At 33.2% G+C, this 16,731-nt stretch overlaps 1 protein-coding gene across 1 annotated transcript; it reads left to right on the top strand.

Annotated features, from left to right (window-relative positions):
- Positions 1-4,919: 4,919 nt before the first annotated feature.
- Positions 4,920-7,832, top strand: LOC114758321 (quinone oxidoreductase PIG3-like). Its single transcript, XM_028947360.1, has 6 exons — positions 4,920-5,204; positions 5,712-5,891; positions 6,441-6,522; positions 6,680-6,787; positions 6,901-7,059; positions 7,415-7,832. The coding sequence occupies exons 1-6, from the start codon at positions 4,953-4,955 to the stop codon at positions 7,609-7,611; spliced, it is 978 nt and encodes a 325-aa protein (XP_028803193.1). The 5' UTR covers positions 4,920-4,952; the 3' UTR covers positions 7,612-7,832.
- Positions 7,833-16,731: the final 8,899 nt, after the last annotated feature.

Genomic DNA, 16,731 nt, shown 5'->3' with positions numbered 1-16,731 from the left:
CTCTCCCTTTCTCATATCGGGCTCTCTGCCTCTCCCCTCAAATTCGTCGTTACTACACTTAACTCCCTTTTCTCTCACTTTGCTCTGGTTCTTGATCTTGCATCGTTGGTGGTGGCTCTTGACACTATTCCCCTCATAGACCCAGTCCTCTCAGCACGTCTCTATCTGCTCAAGCTCAGCGATCGACGCTATCTTCCCTCAATCTCGGCTAGTTGATGATGCTCTTGGCCTCTCCTCTCTTCTTCGTCCCAATCCTTTTCTTCCTCATCCCAACTCCCAATCCCTCTTTTCCTCTTGAAGTGAATATGTTTCGATTGCAAAATTATTCATTGGGATTTTGCTCACAGGCTTTAGATTCATTAATTTGGTAACTCCAAAAATGGATTTTTTTTTTGTTTTCCCCTGTTTGTTACAGTTTGAAACCTTTTTTTTTTTTGGCTTAGAGGTTTGTGTGTTTAGTACTTGGCATGTGAAAGTTAAGCAAATTGAAGCAATTTTATTCTGTGCTGATTATTTAAATATAGTTGTTAGGTTGAGAAATTGAAGCAGAAATCATGGAATTTGTACCCATGGCATTTACACACACACGCATGTACTATTGATAGGATGGAAAGATGTTAAGAGACTTCAAAAATGTTTCCTTTTTCACCGAATAATAAGTCAAACAAGCACTCCTGGTAGATTTCCTTTTGCAAGTTTGATATGTAAATTTAAGGGGGGTTCATGAAGAGTTAAACACACACAGTATATGCCAGAAGGATTTGAATGCAAAGGCACATCAACTCAATTCTCAATTTTCTCCTTCCAACTTAACTTTCCTACCTTGCTTATTAGTACAAGTAATTTCAATATATATATGCACGTGAATAAAGTTAATTAGACTCTATCGAATTTGTTAGTTACCACACATGAGACCAAAGAACTAACAATAAGAGGAAGAATTAATTAGATAAAGAAACTTTACTTGTTTACTTTAATAACCGGAGGGATCATACATGCTTAAGATATCTAAAAGCTTAGTAAAAATTGCACTTTTTCATTACATTTGTTTAAATCATATAAATATTGCCTCATTTTTTTAAAGTAATATTTTGCACTAGTGCTTACAATATATGCTATAATTAAGTAATTTAGTAACTTAATTTTTTCAAATTAATCAACTAGATCTTATATTAAGGAATGGAGGTAGTAGATACGGATGAGAGAACATTTGCAACTTATAAGTGAACAGAATTTGGACAAAAATATTAAAAAATTTCAACGAAGCACTAGTTGCAGGTTTTACACCGTGTTTCCCTACAAATGAATGTTATTGTACTTGGAGAAGCATTTGTTTTGGAGGGGAAAAAACCACTTGGTAGAATCCAATTCGTGTCTCCAACAACATGAATTGAACGATATTTAGGTACTACGAAAAAAGAAGAAGAAAAGAACGATGTTTAGGCAAAAGTATTATAAGTTTCACAAAGGAGCACCGAATTTCAGGTTGATGTCCATTGTGCATCACATTTACAACGTGTTGTAGACTGTCTTTCCCCTGAAATTTAATAGCAACATTTTTTATAGAGCAAATAGAAACTAATTAAATGGATCTAAACCAGAATGCCAGAGTTTCAGCCAAGACAAAGGACAATAGTTCAGATACTTAATAGCTAGTAAAGCTACAATGCAAGTAAGATAATCATTGTTCATAAAGAAAAATTGCTTCCGGAGATTACAAGTTTCAGATATTGGATCATGGCAATGCAACTTTTCTTGGTATAGAACCATTAATACGTGCATAACAGGACCACTTACATTGCTTTCACTATTACCATGTTATTAATAGCAATATTACCACTGATGAAGAAAAATGACTGGGACATATCAAACAGTATCTTGCATCTCTTGCTTTTGTAACTACACAAAGTAAAAGCACAAAACAAGTATAAATGCAATCATGGAAAAGAATAGAGTAAAGGAAATTAAGAAGTCAAAAGAATAGCTGAAGATTCAAATTCTCCTTTGTTATCAATCACTAAATTCATTCCCAGTTAATAGTACTCTTTATAACAAGCTGGAAATCCCCAGATCATTTTAAAGAGTCTTTAAATGATATTTGTTGAATAAGAGTATATTTTGATCCTTCAATAAGCAAAATAGTTCAGTTTTTATTAAATTATAAAGACTAATGTTTTAAATGGTCGGGTTTCTTTTTAACTTAGAGTATGAAATCTTTGAAAAATCATAAAAAATTGAAAAATAAAAAAGAAGCTTAAAAAAACATTTGGGATGAATTCCAAAATTAAGGGGTATCTCAGCTGACACCTCAACTGTTGAGCAAGAGGTTCTTTTCTTCACGCAAATTGAGCTCTTCCTCTCCCTCTTCTCTGTAAAATCTGTTTCTCTAGGCTACAATTATTTGTACCTATTTGAAAAGTTTTCTTTGCTGATTGTAAACTCTAAACATTGGAGAAAAATGACTGATTGTTGGCGGGAATTCAAGGAGATAGGACCACTTCTTTATTAGCTTTTAGTGTCTTTGAATGTATAAACAATTAACTTGAACCGGGTGATTGGTAACGGTATGAAGGAAAAAAATAAAACGAACTTGTGCATACGTGTCTAATAAATGGGTCAGCTAGTGCATATTAACTGCTTGTTAAAATGGCTTCAGAAGAGAACATATAGCATGCTTCTAGAAGAGAATGTATGGGTAATTGTCATAATTTTGGTTAAATTTTATTTTACAACACTTGGATTTAGAGATTAGAAATTGAAGATAAGGATATTAGAGTGGGTTACGGAAGAAAAGAAGAATAAATTTAATGCTGATACTCAGTTCTTAGTGCATTTTCTGGCTTATGAACTACATTTAAATTGGTGAGTATGACATCAACAGGGGATGCATCTGGATTTCTGTATTGCGGATGGCCATACAGATGTATGACAGCCTTTATATTATGTTCAGATGGTTTCTCTAGAGAGTAGCCCAAAGGTCCAGATATAAAGCATTGTTAATGTTGATAAGGTAATTTGATTGTATTGTCTCGATATTATCTGGATTCACAGATTTGTTTGAACTGTTGAAGATTGCATGATTATCTTACTTGATTTTATAAGTATATGAAATGATTGTCAGGCAATATTAAGATTGGTTTAAGTTTTAAATGTGCACCTATTTTGTGAAACAAACTGCTCAAAAATCAAGGCAAATAGAGTTACGATAAAAGCTAAAAATTGATCATTCTAGTTGAAATCATTAGTTAACAAGTGAGTATAAAGTCTTTCACACGATCGATTTTTCATAATGTACAAGAGCAATATCTTCTTAAATTGAAACGAATGGTTTCTTATAATATTTTGAAAATTTTTATTCCAGTTATTTGTAGTCAAGCTGTGCTTGTCATTTGTAGCATTCAAGCTACGCCTATTATTCAAACCCTAAGGTCCCGTTTGGTACGAAGCATTGAAAATGAGGGATTGGAATTGTAATTGCAACTGAAAAAATCATTAAAATAGTACTTAGTATGAGTAATTGTTTGTTATATGGGATTAAACAACCCATAAAGGTGGGATTGGGGAATACCACTTCCCCCATGGTATTCCCCAATCCCCATATATGTTTTGATTAATCCCATATATCAAACAATCTCTTATACTAAACACTCTTCTAATAGATTTTTTCAATTGTAATCTCAATCCCAATCCTTCATTTCCAGTACTTCCTACCAAACGCAACCTAAGAGTTGCGCCTGCTACGCTTATTATTCATTGCTTTCGAGTTGGACTTGTTTTCGTTGTGTTTGTTCCTCTGCCAAAAAAGTGTCCAGGAAAAAGGTTTTCGTAATTGTTTCGTATTATTGAAAAGAAATTCTTTTATTAAAGTTCCGTTTATGGTTATTTTCATTGTTATGTTAAGATTATAAATATGTTTTATCAATATATTCAGTGATAAGAACTATCTATTTGCTACTGTGAAATATATCAATGAATATGTATTACAGTCATTTATTTTAGGCACTTTATAGATATTGATAATTGAAATATGATTCTCGAGATGATTCAAAATTTATTCACAAATTCTTAAATTATTTCAGTAATAAATTGTGTGACTTTATACTTATCAAGCATAAGTATTTCAAAATGCATAAATAAATCTGCTCAATCATCTCTATTGTAGAGAGAATCACTTGGTTATTAGAACGTGGTATTAATTGTTCTGATCGATAAAGTTAATTTTATGATAAGTTTGATTTATTCTTTTTGTTATAAAGAAAGTTGCTTCGCAAAATTGTACGCAAGATGTGTTATATATATATATATATATATATATATATATATGTATAGAGGGAGGGGTGGGAGGTCTCAAATCATGGTTGAACAAAAAAGGAAGGGCTGATTGATTGTTAGAATTACGTTTGGATATCCTTGTTGAATTTCACAAAGTTTAATGAATAAATATCATAATTTTACCAGATATTATAGTAATGAAGTATACTTTGCTGATGGTAAATAGAAAAATATAAAGTTAAATAGGCTTATAAAGTGAGAAATTCTTTATACCTCGTGCTGGTCATGCTAAAATATGTGAGGGTGTGAATTTTTTTTTTTAAAATTTTCCATGTCGTCTTAACATCATTGCCTATATAATAGAGTTCTTTTAATTTTGAATTGATTTTTTTCTTGAAAATGACAATAATTTGTGCAAATATACATTCACTAAAAGTCTAATAAAACTACTATGGGCATTGGTTAAACAAATGCAAAATATAACAATGATATAAAACTAAAATGTGATAACCGGCTCGAATATGTGGTTGATTTGCGCAAAATCATTCATCAGGATACGACACCGTATTATTTCACGATGATGGGTGCCGAGGAATACAAGGGGCATTGCTAGCAAGTTCTGTGAGTGACCTTCTAGTTCTAGCGACGGGGGGAGACGAAGCAAAGTCAGCTTTCACAAAATGAAGGCTGTAGTGATAACTACCGCCGGTGGCCCAGAAGTGTTGCAACTTCAAGAAGTAGAAGACCCACAGATCAAAGACGACGAGGTCCTCATCAAAATAGCCGCAACCGCGCTGAATCGGGCCGATACGGTTCAGAGGAAAGGTTCATACCCTCCCCCGAGAGGTGCGAGCCCTTACCCAGGATTGGAGTGTTCCGGAACTGTTGAATCTGTGGGGAAAAATGTTGTCAGGTGGAAAATCGGTGACCAGGTACTCAACCTTGAATGTTCCGAGTTTTGGGTTTGCAGGGTGGTGATATTTTTAAGAATCTACGTTTCTGAGGAAACGATGAGAAAGATATCAAGGGAATATTGCGTTCGTGCACTTAGTTGTTGGGTCTCTCAAAAATGGAAAGTTCTTCTACTGCGTCTTGTGATAATTTCACGGTTTCTGTGTATTGTGGACCTTTCTTAGTTGGAGACAAGCAGAACATACGCCTTTCAAAGGAATAAGCTTTATGTGTTGTTATGTTCTAGTATGCTCAGGTTGATAGCTGAAATTACTTCTCCTTCTTGTTGCAATGAACTATGAAGGTTATTGAATAAAACAATGCGTTTAACCTCAGTAATGATCGGATACACTGATATTGGGGTCCTTTGTGTTCCATTGATTAGCATTAACCTGAAGTTTCTGTTTTACTCAAGTGGTCGAAACCTGCTAGTCGTGTAATGTGTGAATGAATTAAAAATGCATTAATATATAAGGTGGGGCTTATAGGTATGTGCTCTTCTTGGTGGAGGGGGTTATGCTGAGAAAGTTGCCGTCCCTGGTGGACAAGTTCTTCCGATTCCACCTGCAGTTTCTCTAAAGGATGCAGCTGCATTTCCTGAGGTTGCATGTACTGTGTGGTCTACTGTTTTTATGATGAGCCGGCTATCTAAAGGAGAAACATTCTTGGTAAATTTTGATTCTAATAATTTAATCTATGAAGAGAAAATTATTTTTTCAGCTAATGTTCAATACCTATATTGTTTTGAACTAAGTCGGCAGATGCAGCATATCTCATGACTCCGATCTTGTCAATTTTTACCACTCTAAATGAAGCTATGCAGCTTACTAGTGCTTCCCCCCCCCCCTTCTGTTTAATTAACTCTTATTTGGTTGAATGCATGCATAGAGTTTGGGTTGAACGCATGCATAGAACTTCACAACTCTGATGTTATATTTGGTTTTCACAACTGATTTGGGAATTTAAAACATGTTTGAATTAGTTTTAAGACGCACAAGGATGTAAATATTTTATTGGATAACATCCATTCATAACTTGAAATATATTCTATTAATACATCTATACTTCCTGAAGTACCTTTAGTCCTTTACAAATTATAGATTCTGTATGCTCTAGGTAAATGACCTGAATTTTTCCCTTCTGTGGTGCTGGCCTTCTTTGAGTCTCTAGTTATGACTTAATAATAGTTATGTTAACCTGAATTCATTAATTCTCAGGTGCACGGTGGCTCTAGTGGAATTGGTACATTTGCCATTCAAATAGCTAAGTATCATGGAGTCAGGGTATTTGTTACAGCAGGTCCAGGAGTTTTTATACGACTTTTTTCTTGTAAATTAACTGTCTTCAATAGGTCCATTAAAATTGGCACATTTCGTGAGCTAACCATGCATCTCTTTGATTGAAATTTCTGAGTAGTGAATGCCAAGCACTCATTTTTTTAGATGTGGATTAGCAGGAAGTGAAGAGAAATTAGCTTTCTGCAAGGATCTTGGTGCTGATGTATGCATCAATTACAAAACGGAGGACTTTGTTGCGAGGGTAAAGGAAGAAACAGGTGGTCAAGGTATTCTGTTGTATGAAGGCCTAAGCATTTAAGCATTGATCTGAATCTGTTCAGTACCCCTTGATGCTTGATTGATCTAATGTTTACATAATGTAATTGATGTTTAATGATAGGTGTCAATGTTATTCTTGATTGTATGGGAGCATCCTATTATAGCCGGAACCTTGAGAGCTTGAGCGTTGATGGGAGGCTGTTCATTATTGGCTTTCAGGGGGGTACATCTACTGAAGTAAATCTTGCTTCTTTACTTGCTAAGCGTCTTACTGTTCAAGGTATTGCTTTCTTTCTTGATTCTTTTTCAGTTTCAGTTCTGATAAAGATTCTTCGTTTGCTTTTTTAATTGGGTTCAAGATCACTTTACTTCAATCCATATAATCCAACAGCTGATAAAGCTTACTTCCACTACTGCAAAAACGATAGTGATAATTTGACTTTAGAGTGCATCTTAACAATCAAGCCTTGTTCTTTATAGGGGGACCGGATTCCTGGCTGATTTAATTCATTTCTCAACATAACTTCAACCTTATATTTGCTCTCCTTTCATTATGCTTTTTCTTTTTAAATTATGCACTTTGTCTGGGTTTACAGATGAACCCAAGTTGTATCACATGGTCAATTTCTATGCAGGTGCTGGCTTGCGAAATAGGAGTCCTGAAAATAAAGCCATGATCGTCAGTGAAGTGAAGAAGCATGTGTGGCCGGCAATTGAAGCAGGCAAGGTTAAGCCAGTGGTGTACAAATCATTTCCTCTATCTGAAGCGGCAGATGCTCATCGGCTCATGGAAAGCAGCAAACATATTGGGAAGATTCTGCTTCTTCCATGAACCTGCACAGGCCATTCTGACCCAAGCCTTTAGAATTCGGACGTCTTTCTGTCTAGGAAGTTATAATGCTTATAGCTACATGATGGTTGCTTAACAATAAAGCATCCCATAATGAATTGATTCTGTACGAGACAACAAATGTATGTAGCTACTGTATCCGTGAGGATTCTCTTTGAGGTGATTGAGTTTAGAAATTGATGGAGTTGTGTGTATTTAAGAAAGAATGGAGTGATGCTATTGACAAGAGAAAAAAATAATAATGGAAAAAAATGAAAATTATCTCATATCAAAGATTTTAAGAGCTCCTTGAGGAGATAAATTACTTGCCACTCTTACTTATCAACTGGAAGGTAAGGCTGCAGGACATTTTTATAATCAGGTTGATCCTACTCCAATGAGTTCCATCATGTTATGGCTGTTTTGATTTCTTCAAGAGGAGTACGTGTTGTTGACAAATCAAGAGGAAGCCTCTTCAGAGCTTTACAGGATGCTATTTCAAGACTTCAAGTTCCATCATATTTATTCATCAAAAAAGGCATGAACTTTGTTTCATCCTCTTCAACTTTGGATGCTAAATTCCAAAATCACCACCTCCCATGAAATCTCCCATCTTCTCCTTTCATTATGTGCTCCATGCCAGTACAACTGCGGATTCTAGTTTCTTCCAGATTCTGAAGTTGAAGTAAAATTTGTCTCTGAGAATTGAGTCTTTAGTTTTGGACATCATTCCACAGTGATGATTTTCAAGCTCATGAGAGTGTCAGATCTCACTACATCCCTAAGTATCATCTTCAAGTTTCCCAGAACTGTGGTTTTGTTTTGTATGGAATATTGGAAATTAGAGATAACGATTAGAATTGAGATTCGGAAAAGCCTTTAAAAAATTATTTATTATGAAGAGTTATTTGTTACTTGGGATTGGACAAATATATATAAATGGGATTGTGGAATATTAAAGAATTTATATTGTCCGCCAAATGCAAGTAGTGTATGGAAAATAAGATTGCCATAAAATGGTTGCAAAATATGTTCTCATATTATATTAGCATGAAGCAGCCAAAGTCACATAGATTTAGGGATAAAATTATACTCCTCCGGTTTTAAATATAAAATCTATTTTTTATTGTAATTTATACTATAAAATGAGTTTTATATTTAAAACTGAAGGGAGTGATATGTATTAATACGGGGAAATTTTACAAAAGAACGGGCAAGGAATGTTTGTTTGGCATCTAGAAAGGAGAAAAATCCTCTCTTGTGGAGGCAAATCTGATTGTAACTACAGAAAAGGCCAAAAATATTGAGATCAACCCCCCAAAAAAATTTATCATGGTGCGTGGTGCTCTTTTTGAGAATTAAGATAGGTAAATTTGCTCCAAACAATGTCGGGACTTGCTCCAGCAAGAATGGCTTGGGGAAGCCGGTTATTCAAGGAGGGAGAACAACACCGAAGCTGACATACTTGCCAAGAAAGCTTTATCCCTTCCGGCTGGTCTTCACCTATCTAGTACTATTGCCGCTTTTGATTTTGCCTCTTGTAATGTGGATCAGTAGTTTATTTTTCCCTCTTATCAAAGAAAAAGGTAACGTTAAATTATTGCGTCAAAAATTTCGTAAACCTTTTTTCAAAAATTTAAGTTAACTTCTAAGTCATACATCTATCCCATATCCAATAAGATTCTCCTAGTACTCTTAACACAATCTTAAAATAAAATAATTTGAATCTGACAAAAAAATATAATCATGAAAAATATTTATATTTAGTAAACTAAGGGACATAAAATTCTAGATGTTTATAATAACCTTCTCTTCATCCATAATACACTTAAAAATTTTGATTTATGAGAAGATATATTTTTTTAAAAAAATATTACCTCCTTATTAAATTTAACTTACTTTCAACGAATATTATCTAAGATACTTTCGCCAGAAAAGAAAATCCACAAAATATTTTAAAATTCAAATTTCAAAATAAATTAAGCAACTTTCTTCGTATCTTATAAATAAGAAAAAAATGTGTCAACATTTACACAAAATGAATGGAATGGATGTGAGGAATAATACTTAGATTTAATAATTTTAAAATAAGCATCACATAGGTATGGTTAATGATTTTCTTATAAAAAAGGATAAAAAAGAAAGGGATAATTAATCCACAACTCCTTATAGTTTCAACTAATTTTGAATCAGGTCCTTATAGTTTTTTTTCTTTTTATTAGGTCCTTATACTTTCACCTGTTTTTAATTAGGTCCTTGTATTTATTTTTCTTTTTATCGAGTCCTTATAAGTTCATCTTATTTTTAATTAAGTCCCTAACTTTTTTATTCTTTATTTTATAAATTGTAATAATACTATTATATAAACATAAAATAGTATATATTATTTAATATTAATTTATAAACAATAATATTCTTAAGATATTGAATTATTATAATGAGTTTAATTTTTTCAGCAAAAAAATTAATTGTTCTAAAAAATTTTCCTGAATTAATTAATTCTATTACTTTTTTATTACATAATTATTAATTTAATTTAATTATTAATATTTTATATTCCAGTATTAATCTATTTAATTAAGCTTATATTTAATTAATAAATAAAAATTAAAACTACATGCACCTGATTAAAAATTTAGTGAAATTATAAGGATTTAATTAAAAGAAAAATAAATACAAAGACCTAATTAAAAAAAATAAAAGTATAAGGACCTGATAAAAAGAAAAAAAACTATAAGGACTTGATTCAAAATTCATTAAAATTATAAGGAATTAGCAAAAAAAAAACAAAGAAACATTGGACAGTGTGCGTTGATATACATAACACGCGCTTTTTGCTAGCGTAAAGAGGGAAAAATTGCTCTAACGTCACCTCATCCCTCAATTCCTCCTGCTTTGTTCCTGCCGCATCCTCCTTCTCTTCTTGGACGTCAAAATCCTGGAAGAACTTTGTAGAGTGCGATCTCTATTTTTTACTAGGTGATGTTAGGAAGATTTTTATAGTAATAAGGGATGAATCTTCACCGGTAGCAAAAGGGGATCTTTGCTATCGTTCTCATCAGGTGAAGGTGTAAATAGCAAGGTGGCACCATTTGTTTCACCTTTCCATACTCTTAACCTTATCTACAATTTTCTTGTTTTTCTTATTCTAGTTTGGTTGGGAAGCAATTTCAAATTGGTTGTTTTACCTCTTTATTTATACTCCTCCGATACTTAATATAAAATATTTTAAACTAATTTGATTAGATTAAAAAGTTGGGTAAATTAGTTAATTACAAAAAATATGATATATTTTTTTTAAAATATCATAATCATCTTCCTTAATATTTCCTCCCCTCTTCTACTTAATTGTGGTGGATGGAGTATCCATAAGGATAATTTAAAAAAAATAATAAATATAATAAATATGTTTTATATTTAGGACTAAAATTAACTAAATAATTGGTCCTATATTAAGGATTGGAGGAGTACTTCCTAATCATAGGAATTTGTTCCAATAATTTTTTTACGGTGATTTCTTTTGTGTTTTATTTGCCTTGGCAAAGGATTGTTTCTTGAATTCAAACAGATACAATAATATTTGTTAGCATTGGTCTTCAACCGGTACTTTTATATTTATGTTTATTTTTTTCTCTCTCTACCGTTTATAACTTTTTTTTAAAATCTTTTCCTTCTTTTTTTAACCAGCTTTGATTTTGATATTTATGTTTTCAAAATATAAACTGATTTATTGCAAAAGAATTATGTTTTTTTAAGTAATTCTTTCTTCCCTTAATCTTTTTTTATTTGCATTTCAAAGTTTCTTTATATCTTCGAAAATTAAATTGATGTAATTTTTTAACAGTGAAAAATAGGTTGGTTTTATTTCAGTTAATTCTTTCATTTTCACTTCCTTTAAATCTTTTTCATTAACTTGATTTTAAACTTATGCTATTTTTTTTAAAAAAAAAACTGACTTAGTTTAGCGGAGGAAAAGAATTATGCTTTCTTATCATTTCAATTAATCATTTCTTTTATTTATTTCAAACTTGCTTGATGTTTTTAAAAAAAACTGATTTAGTTTTTTTAATGGAGGAAAACTATTGCCTCAAATATTTTTTGTCATTTTTCTTCTTCAAATCTTTTTATTTCTTTCTCCATAACTAAACTGAGTTCAAGTTTTATTTACGTTTTAAAATTTTTAATATATTTTTGTAACGTATGGTGTGTGTGAGTGTAGAATGTATGTAAGTATTGGAGTATATCTAGAAGTATTGGAGTGTGTAACACACATTTGGAATATATGGTGTATATATACGGAATGCTTATTGGTATGCATATATGTTGGAATAGAAGTGTTAGAATGTATATATATTGCAATATAAGTATTGAAATGTATAAATGTCGAAATGTACATTTGTGTGTGTGTGTGTGGGGAATGTACGTACGTATTTGGAACATATACGAGTATTGGAACTATGAGTACATCGAATGTTTGTGTGTGTGTGTATATAGGTGGGATGGTTATTCCTTATCATGAGTTATACGATATATGAGTATATGAAGTATATTGGAATGTATAACTATAGGTGGGACGGTTATTCCTCACTATGAGTTATTTGCGATATGCTATATGAGATATCGGAATGGATAAAAATATGATATGTTGGAATGTTTTTATATATTTATAGAAGGGATGGTTATTTCCCCACATGATTGGTGTTGGATATTGATTAGAAGGTTACTGTGATTGAATGTTTGATGAATGATACTTAATTGTCTGTTTTGTAGATGAAGATTAAGAAAATTTGTATTCATTCTCCTTATTGTGTAAAATTTTCAACGTCACATTTGAATAATCTTTTTTTTTATTTTAATGAAATTCACTTGCAAAAAACTCTTATGCGCCTTTGCTTCCCTTCTCCGCATTTTGTTATTTATGTTCTCACTGAGTCAATGGTAGACTTACTCCTTTCTTTACATTTTTTTTTAAACAGATGATGCAGTTAGCAAAAGTGATTGTGGTTTATTATGTTTCGTAAACCTATGGAGTATATGGTGCTAAATTGGTGTGTTTTGTGGGATCCTGTGATGTCATGACTACTATGATAGTGTTAGAGTCTTTTTTTTTTTTTAATAAGTCAGAAAACCAAAGAAACTAGCTATTGACATGATTAAGAAGACTCAAAAGGGAAGATGGTAGTGTTAGAGTCTTATTACTGTAAAGATGTTTGCTTGAAAGTCCCTACAAAATTGTTTAAGAATGTGTTTAGATTAGCAGTGAGAGAAGTTACTTTTTTTCCAACTTGACTTTTGTAAAAATTAGATTAGATAAAAGTAAGATAATGTGATATGATTTATGTTTGGAAAAATATCAGTTTAAGAAGCTGAATCTTGTTTAAATGATTAATAAAAAAGTAAATTTACTTTGGCAAATGAGGGATGCATACTGTTGTTGATGACACAATCTTCAGATATTAGATCCTAACTCCTGATTAATTTTCTTATAATGAAGGATCTTTTATTCCTCACTTGATACAGACCACCAAACAGAATATCCATTCAGCTTCCCAAATTTGGTATTCACTAGAGTAGCAATTTTTTTTTTTTTTTAAAGAGAGAACGGCAAGCCTTAGCTTGAAAATACAAAAAATAGCCTAAAGAAATTAATCTAGAGGCGCCCTATGGCTATACACCCAATCTCGTTGCATCTGTTGAACACAAAAACTTGGAGGATGTTGGATCTGGTTCACCTTCGTAGAAACATGATGAGCACTCCTTGCTAGATAGTCTGCACAACTTAGCATCTCTCTGTAAGAGTGAAATATCTCCAGGTCCCAATTAGAGAAGATAATGGACCGTGTCTCATTATAATCTCGTCTTGAAATGGATGTGTAGATCCACCCCCGTATTGCAGTAGCAAATTAGCTATGGATTTTGGTAACATTCAAAAATATAGTCAACACTTGTCTCGGCTAATATTACTACAAAAGATTTGATAGTTTCGTTTAGGATTTTTGCCAATTTAAGAGCTTTCTAATTGTGTCTCATGGGAGGCTTTAATGTTAAGGAATGAGTGCTAAAATTTTATATAGAAAGGAGCAAAATCAGTTTCCATATATGGGGTCCTGATATTTATTATTTATTGTGAGTATAGTTAAAGTTTTGAGAAATCAGTGAGAAAATTTTTGAGGAGGCAGAGGAGGAGCACATAAAAAAGAGGAAAAGAAAAATAACATGACTCTTAAAACACTTCATTCTTAGTATTAATAACTCAAATAAAAATTCTCTATTTTAATGAATCCAAAGATAATAATATAGAGAGAAAAGCATGATTCATTAGTGCTAAAGTTTAGATTGGTTTCTTAAACTTGTAAAATATAGCTGCCACATAAGTGAACTCAATAATGTCGTGATCTTAGGGTCCTAAAAAGAGAAAAATAATAGTGTGTTTTCTTCCTCAATATTAAGGTTCTTCCTTGGAATAGATAATTTTGTCTTGCAAGCTAGATGTCATCTTCCTGCGAAGGAGAAAAAGATGTTTCAATCTACTCATCTTAAGAGGTGTTAAAGAGCATATGAAGAAACCTATTTAACTCTATTGATTATTGGTAGAAGAAACCATTGGAAAAGTTTGTGATGTCAAAGAGTCTACCTTTACGACCAAGGACTAACCAGTGACTTAACTTGCACTGATTAAATATGAATATGCACTTGTATATGCTGTATTTCTTAAGGGGATGCGGGAGAAATCCCATTGAACTTAATTGTCAATTGTTGGCTGCAGCAAAGGAAAACCAGCAAAATTTGGTTCGAGTAGTGTCACAAGGACACTATCCTTGAGAGCTATTCCGCAACCCCTCGGTATAACAGGAAGCGGCATTCCCCAGGATCAAACAAACCCTTCTCGTGGAGCAAGGTGGCAGAATAGCGAAAGTAGTGGCAACACAAGGAACACTAAAACAAAGAGGAGGAGGAAGATCACAGCAGATTATTTCACGTTCCCCCTCAACGAGCCCTTATATAGACGTGAACGGCCACACACCAGAGAACATGTCCCTTTGTTTTGCCAAACAGAGATGACAGAAACGACACTAGGTTTCGTTGAAGACGGAATGATCCGAACATTGGTGCACACAATGTTCGACAGCACTCCGCAAGACACATCCGATCAGCCACAAAACAACACGGCAACGTTTTTAATTTTAATAGGTTCAAAAATAGACTTTTCTGGTAAGCATTTTTTATTTAATAAAATTTAGCAAAATATTTAAAACTGATTTTTGTAAAATGAATGTGTTACCATGTCTAATTTACTCGCAGGGGGAAAATTGCCAGTTTTCAATTGCGTTTCCCTCCTGGTGGCCTATTGTTGTGTGTGCGAGGCCCACTTTCCTCCTGGCCCATTTACCTCCCCAAGGAAGCTTGATCTCATATATACACTTGGTCTTCCTCTCGCCTTTCCCATGTGGGACTTTATTTGACACACACTTTGTAATGTTTTCACAACAATCCCCTATGTGTCAAATAAAGAGCCAGAGTTACACACATGGGTATAACCATTGTATCTAGTGGTTCTTTTGACTATGAACTAGACCTAAACCAATAACACTTAGCACACAAAGATGCTAGTGAAGCTTGCTTCTATGAATCGACATCTCTTGGGTGTGTATAGAGGTATTAAGAGTCAGACTATACCCCCACATTTTCCCTGTTAACTGCAGTTTTGAGCGTTATAATGGCCGTGCGCGTGCTGGATGCATAATGAATGCTCTAAAGACTTTGCCACAATCTCATAGGAGCATACCTACTCCAAATTCGTAGAGGTTATTTCATTTAAGTGTACCTGCATTGAATACACCATCCTATGGGATTATGAAATCACTAAGAGCTTTGCTCAACCTCACCAATATGCAGACTAGCACTTTCTCACACATCCTGGGAAGGGAACTGGTAATTTATTTTGCTAGCAAGACTAACAAACAACTAGTTTTTACCATTGAACCATCTTCATAGGATCACCAATCACAAAGGTTGGGTTGCTATTATTTGTTAATTTCGAATTGGTCTCAGTCACATTCCCCTCGATGTCTCGATAATTGTTTCTTTCTTCTCAGGGGTTTTGTTAACGGATCTGCTATGTTCATTTCTTGACCTCACAAAATCAATTGAGATCACCTCGTCCTTTAGTAGATGCCTTAAAATATTGTGTCTCAATTGAATGTGTCTACTTTTACCATTAAATGTTATATTGTTGGGCGTGGCTATTGTAGCCTGGTTATCACAGTGTAATGATATTGATGTGGTGTTGGCTTGTCTCCTAATGGGATATTTGCTAAGAAGTTTTTCAACCATTCACCCTCTGTACCAGCCAATTCCATAGCAACTAACTCAGAATCCCTTGAAGATCTAGCTATGATGCTTTGTTTTGGCTGACTTCCAAGTGATAGCTCCACCACCACAAAGTAAAAACATAACTGCTAGTGGACTTTGTCTCCTCTGAATCTGAGATCCAGTTAGCATCATTGAATCCTTCTAATAAGCAGAAAATCCACTATATAGTATACCATAATTCATGGTAACCTTCAGATATCGTAATACTCTCTTCAAGCCTCCCAATGTTCACTGCCTGGAAGTGAGTATATCTGCTCAATTTTGCACATAGCATATGCTATGTCTAGCCTGGTATAATTCATTAAAGGCAATAGACTCCTAATAATATGTGCATACTTAGATTGAGCAATCGGATCTCCTTTATACTTCTTTAGATGCACACTAGCATCATAAGGGGTACTCAGGAGTTTCATCAAAATGTTCAAACTTTCTGAGAATTTTTTCAATGTAATGTCCCTGAGAAAGTAAGATGCCATTCTCATCTCTTGTGATTTTAATACCTAAAATCACCTTGCTTCACCCCGATCTTTCATTCATATCAAAATTTGAATTAAAAAACATTTTTGTTTCAAGCACAGCATTCATATAGTTCCAAAAAATAAGCATATCGTCCACATATAAACAAATAATCACACAATCATCATTCACAATTTTGGTATAAACACATCTTTTTACTTCAACGTAGTAGAGAAACCACCACTTATTAAAACTTCATCTAACTTCTGATGCCATTGTTTATGTGCTTGTTTT

Source organism: Neltuma alba, unplaced genomic scaffold (assembly GCF_004799145.2).
Source record: "Neltuma alba isolate B1F8T4 unplaced genomic scaffold, ASM479914v2 tig00010686_pilon, whole genome shotgun sequence".
Lineage (NCBI taxonomy): Eukaryota > Viridiplantae > Streptophyta > Magnoliopsida > Fabales > Fabaceae > Neltuma > Neltuma alba.
The sequence above is the reverse complement of the archived record's forward strand: the minus strand, read 5'-3'. Positions and strand labels throughout refer to the sequence as shown.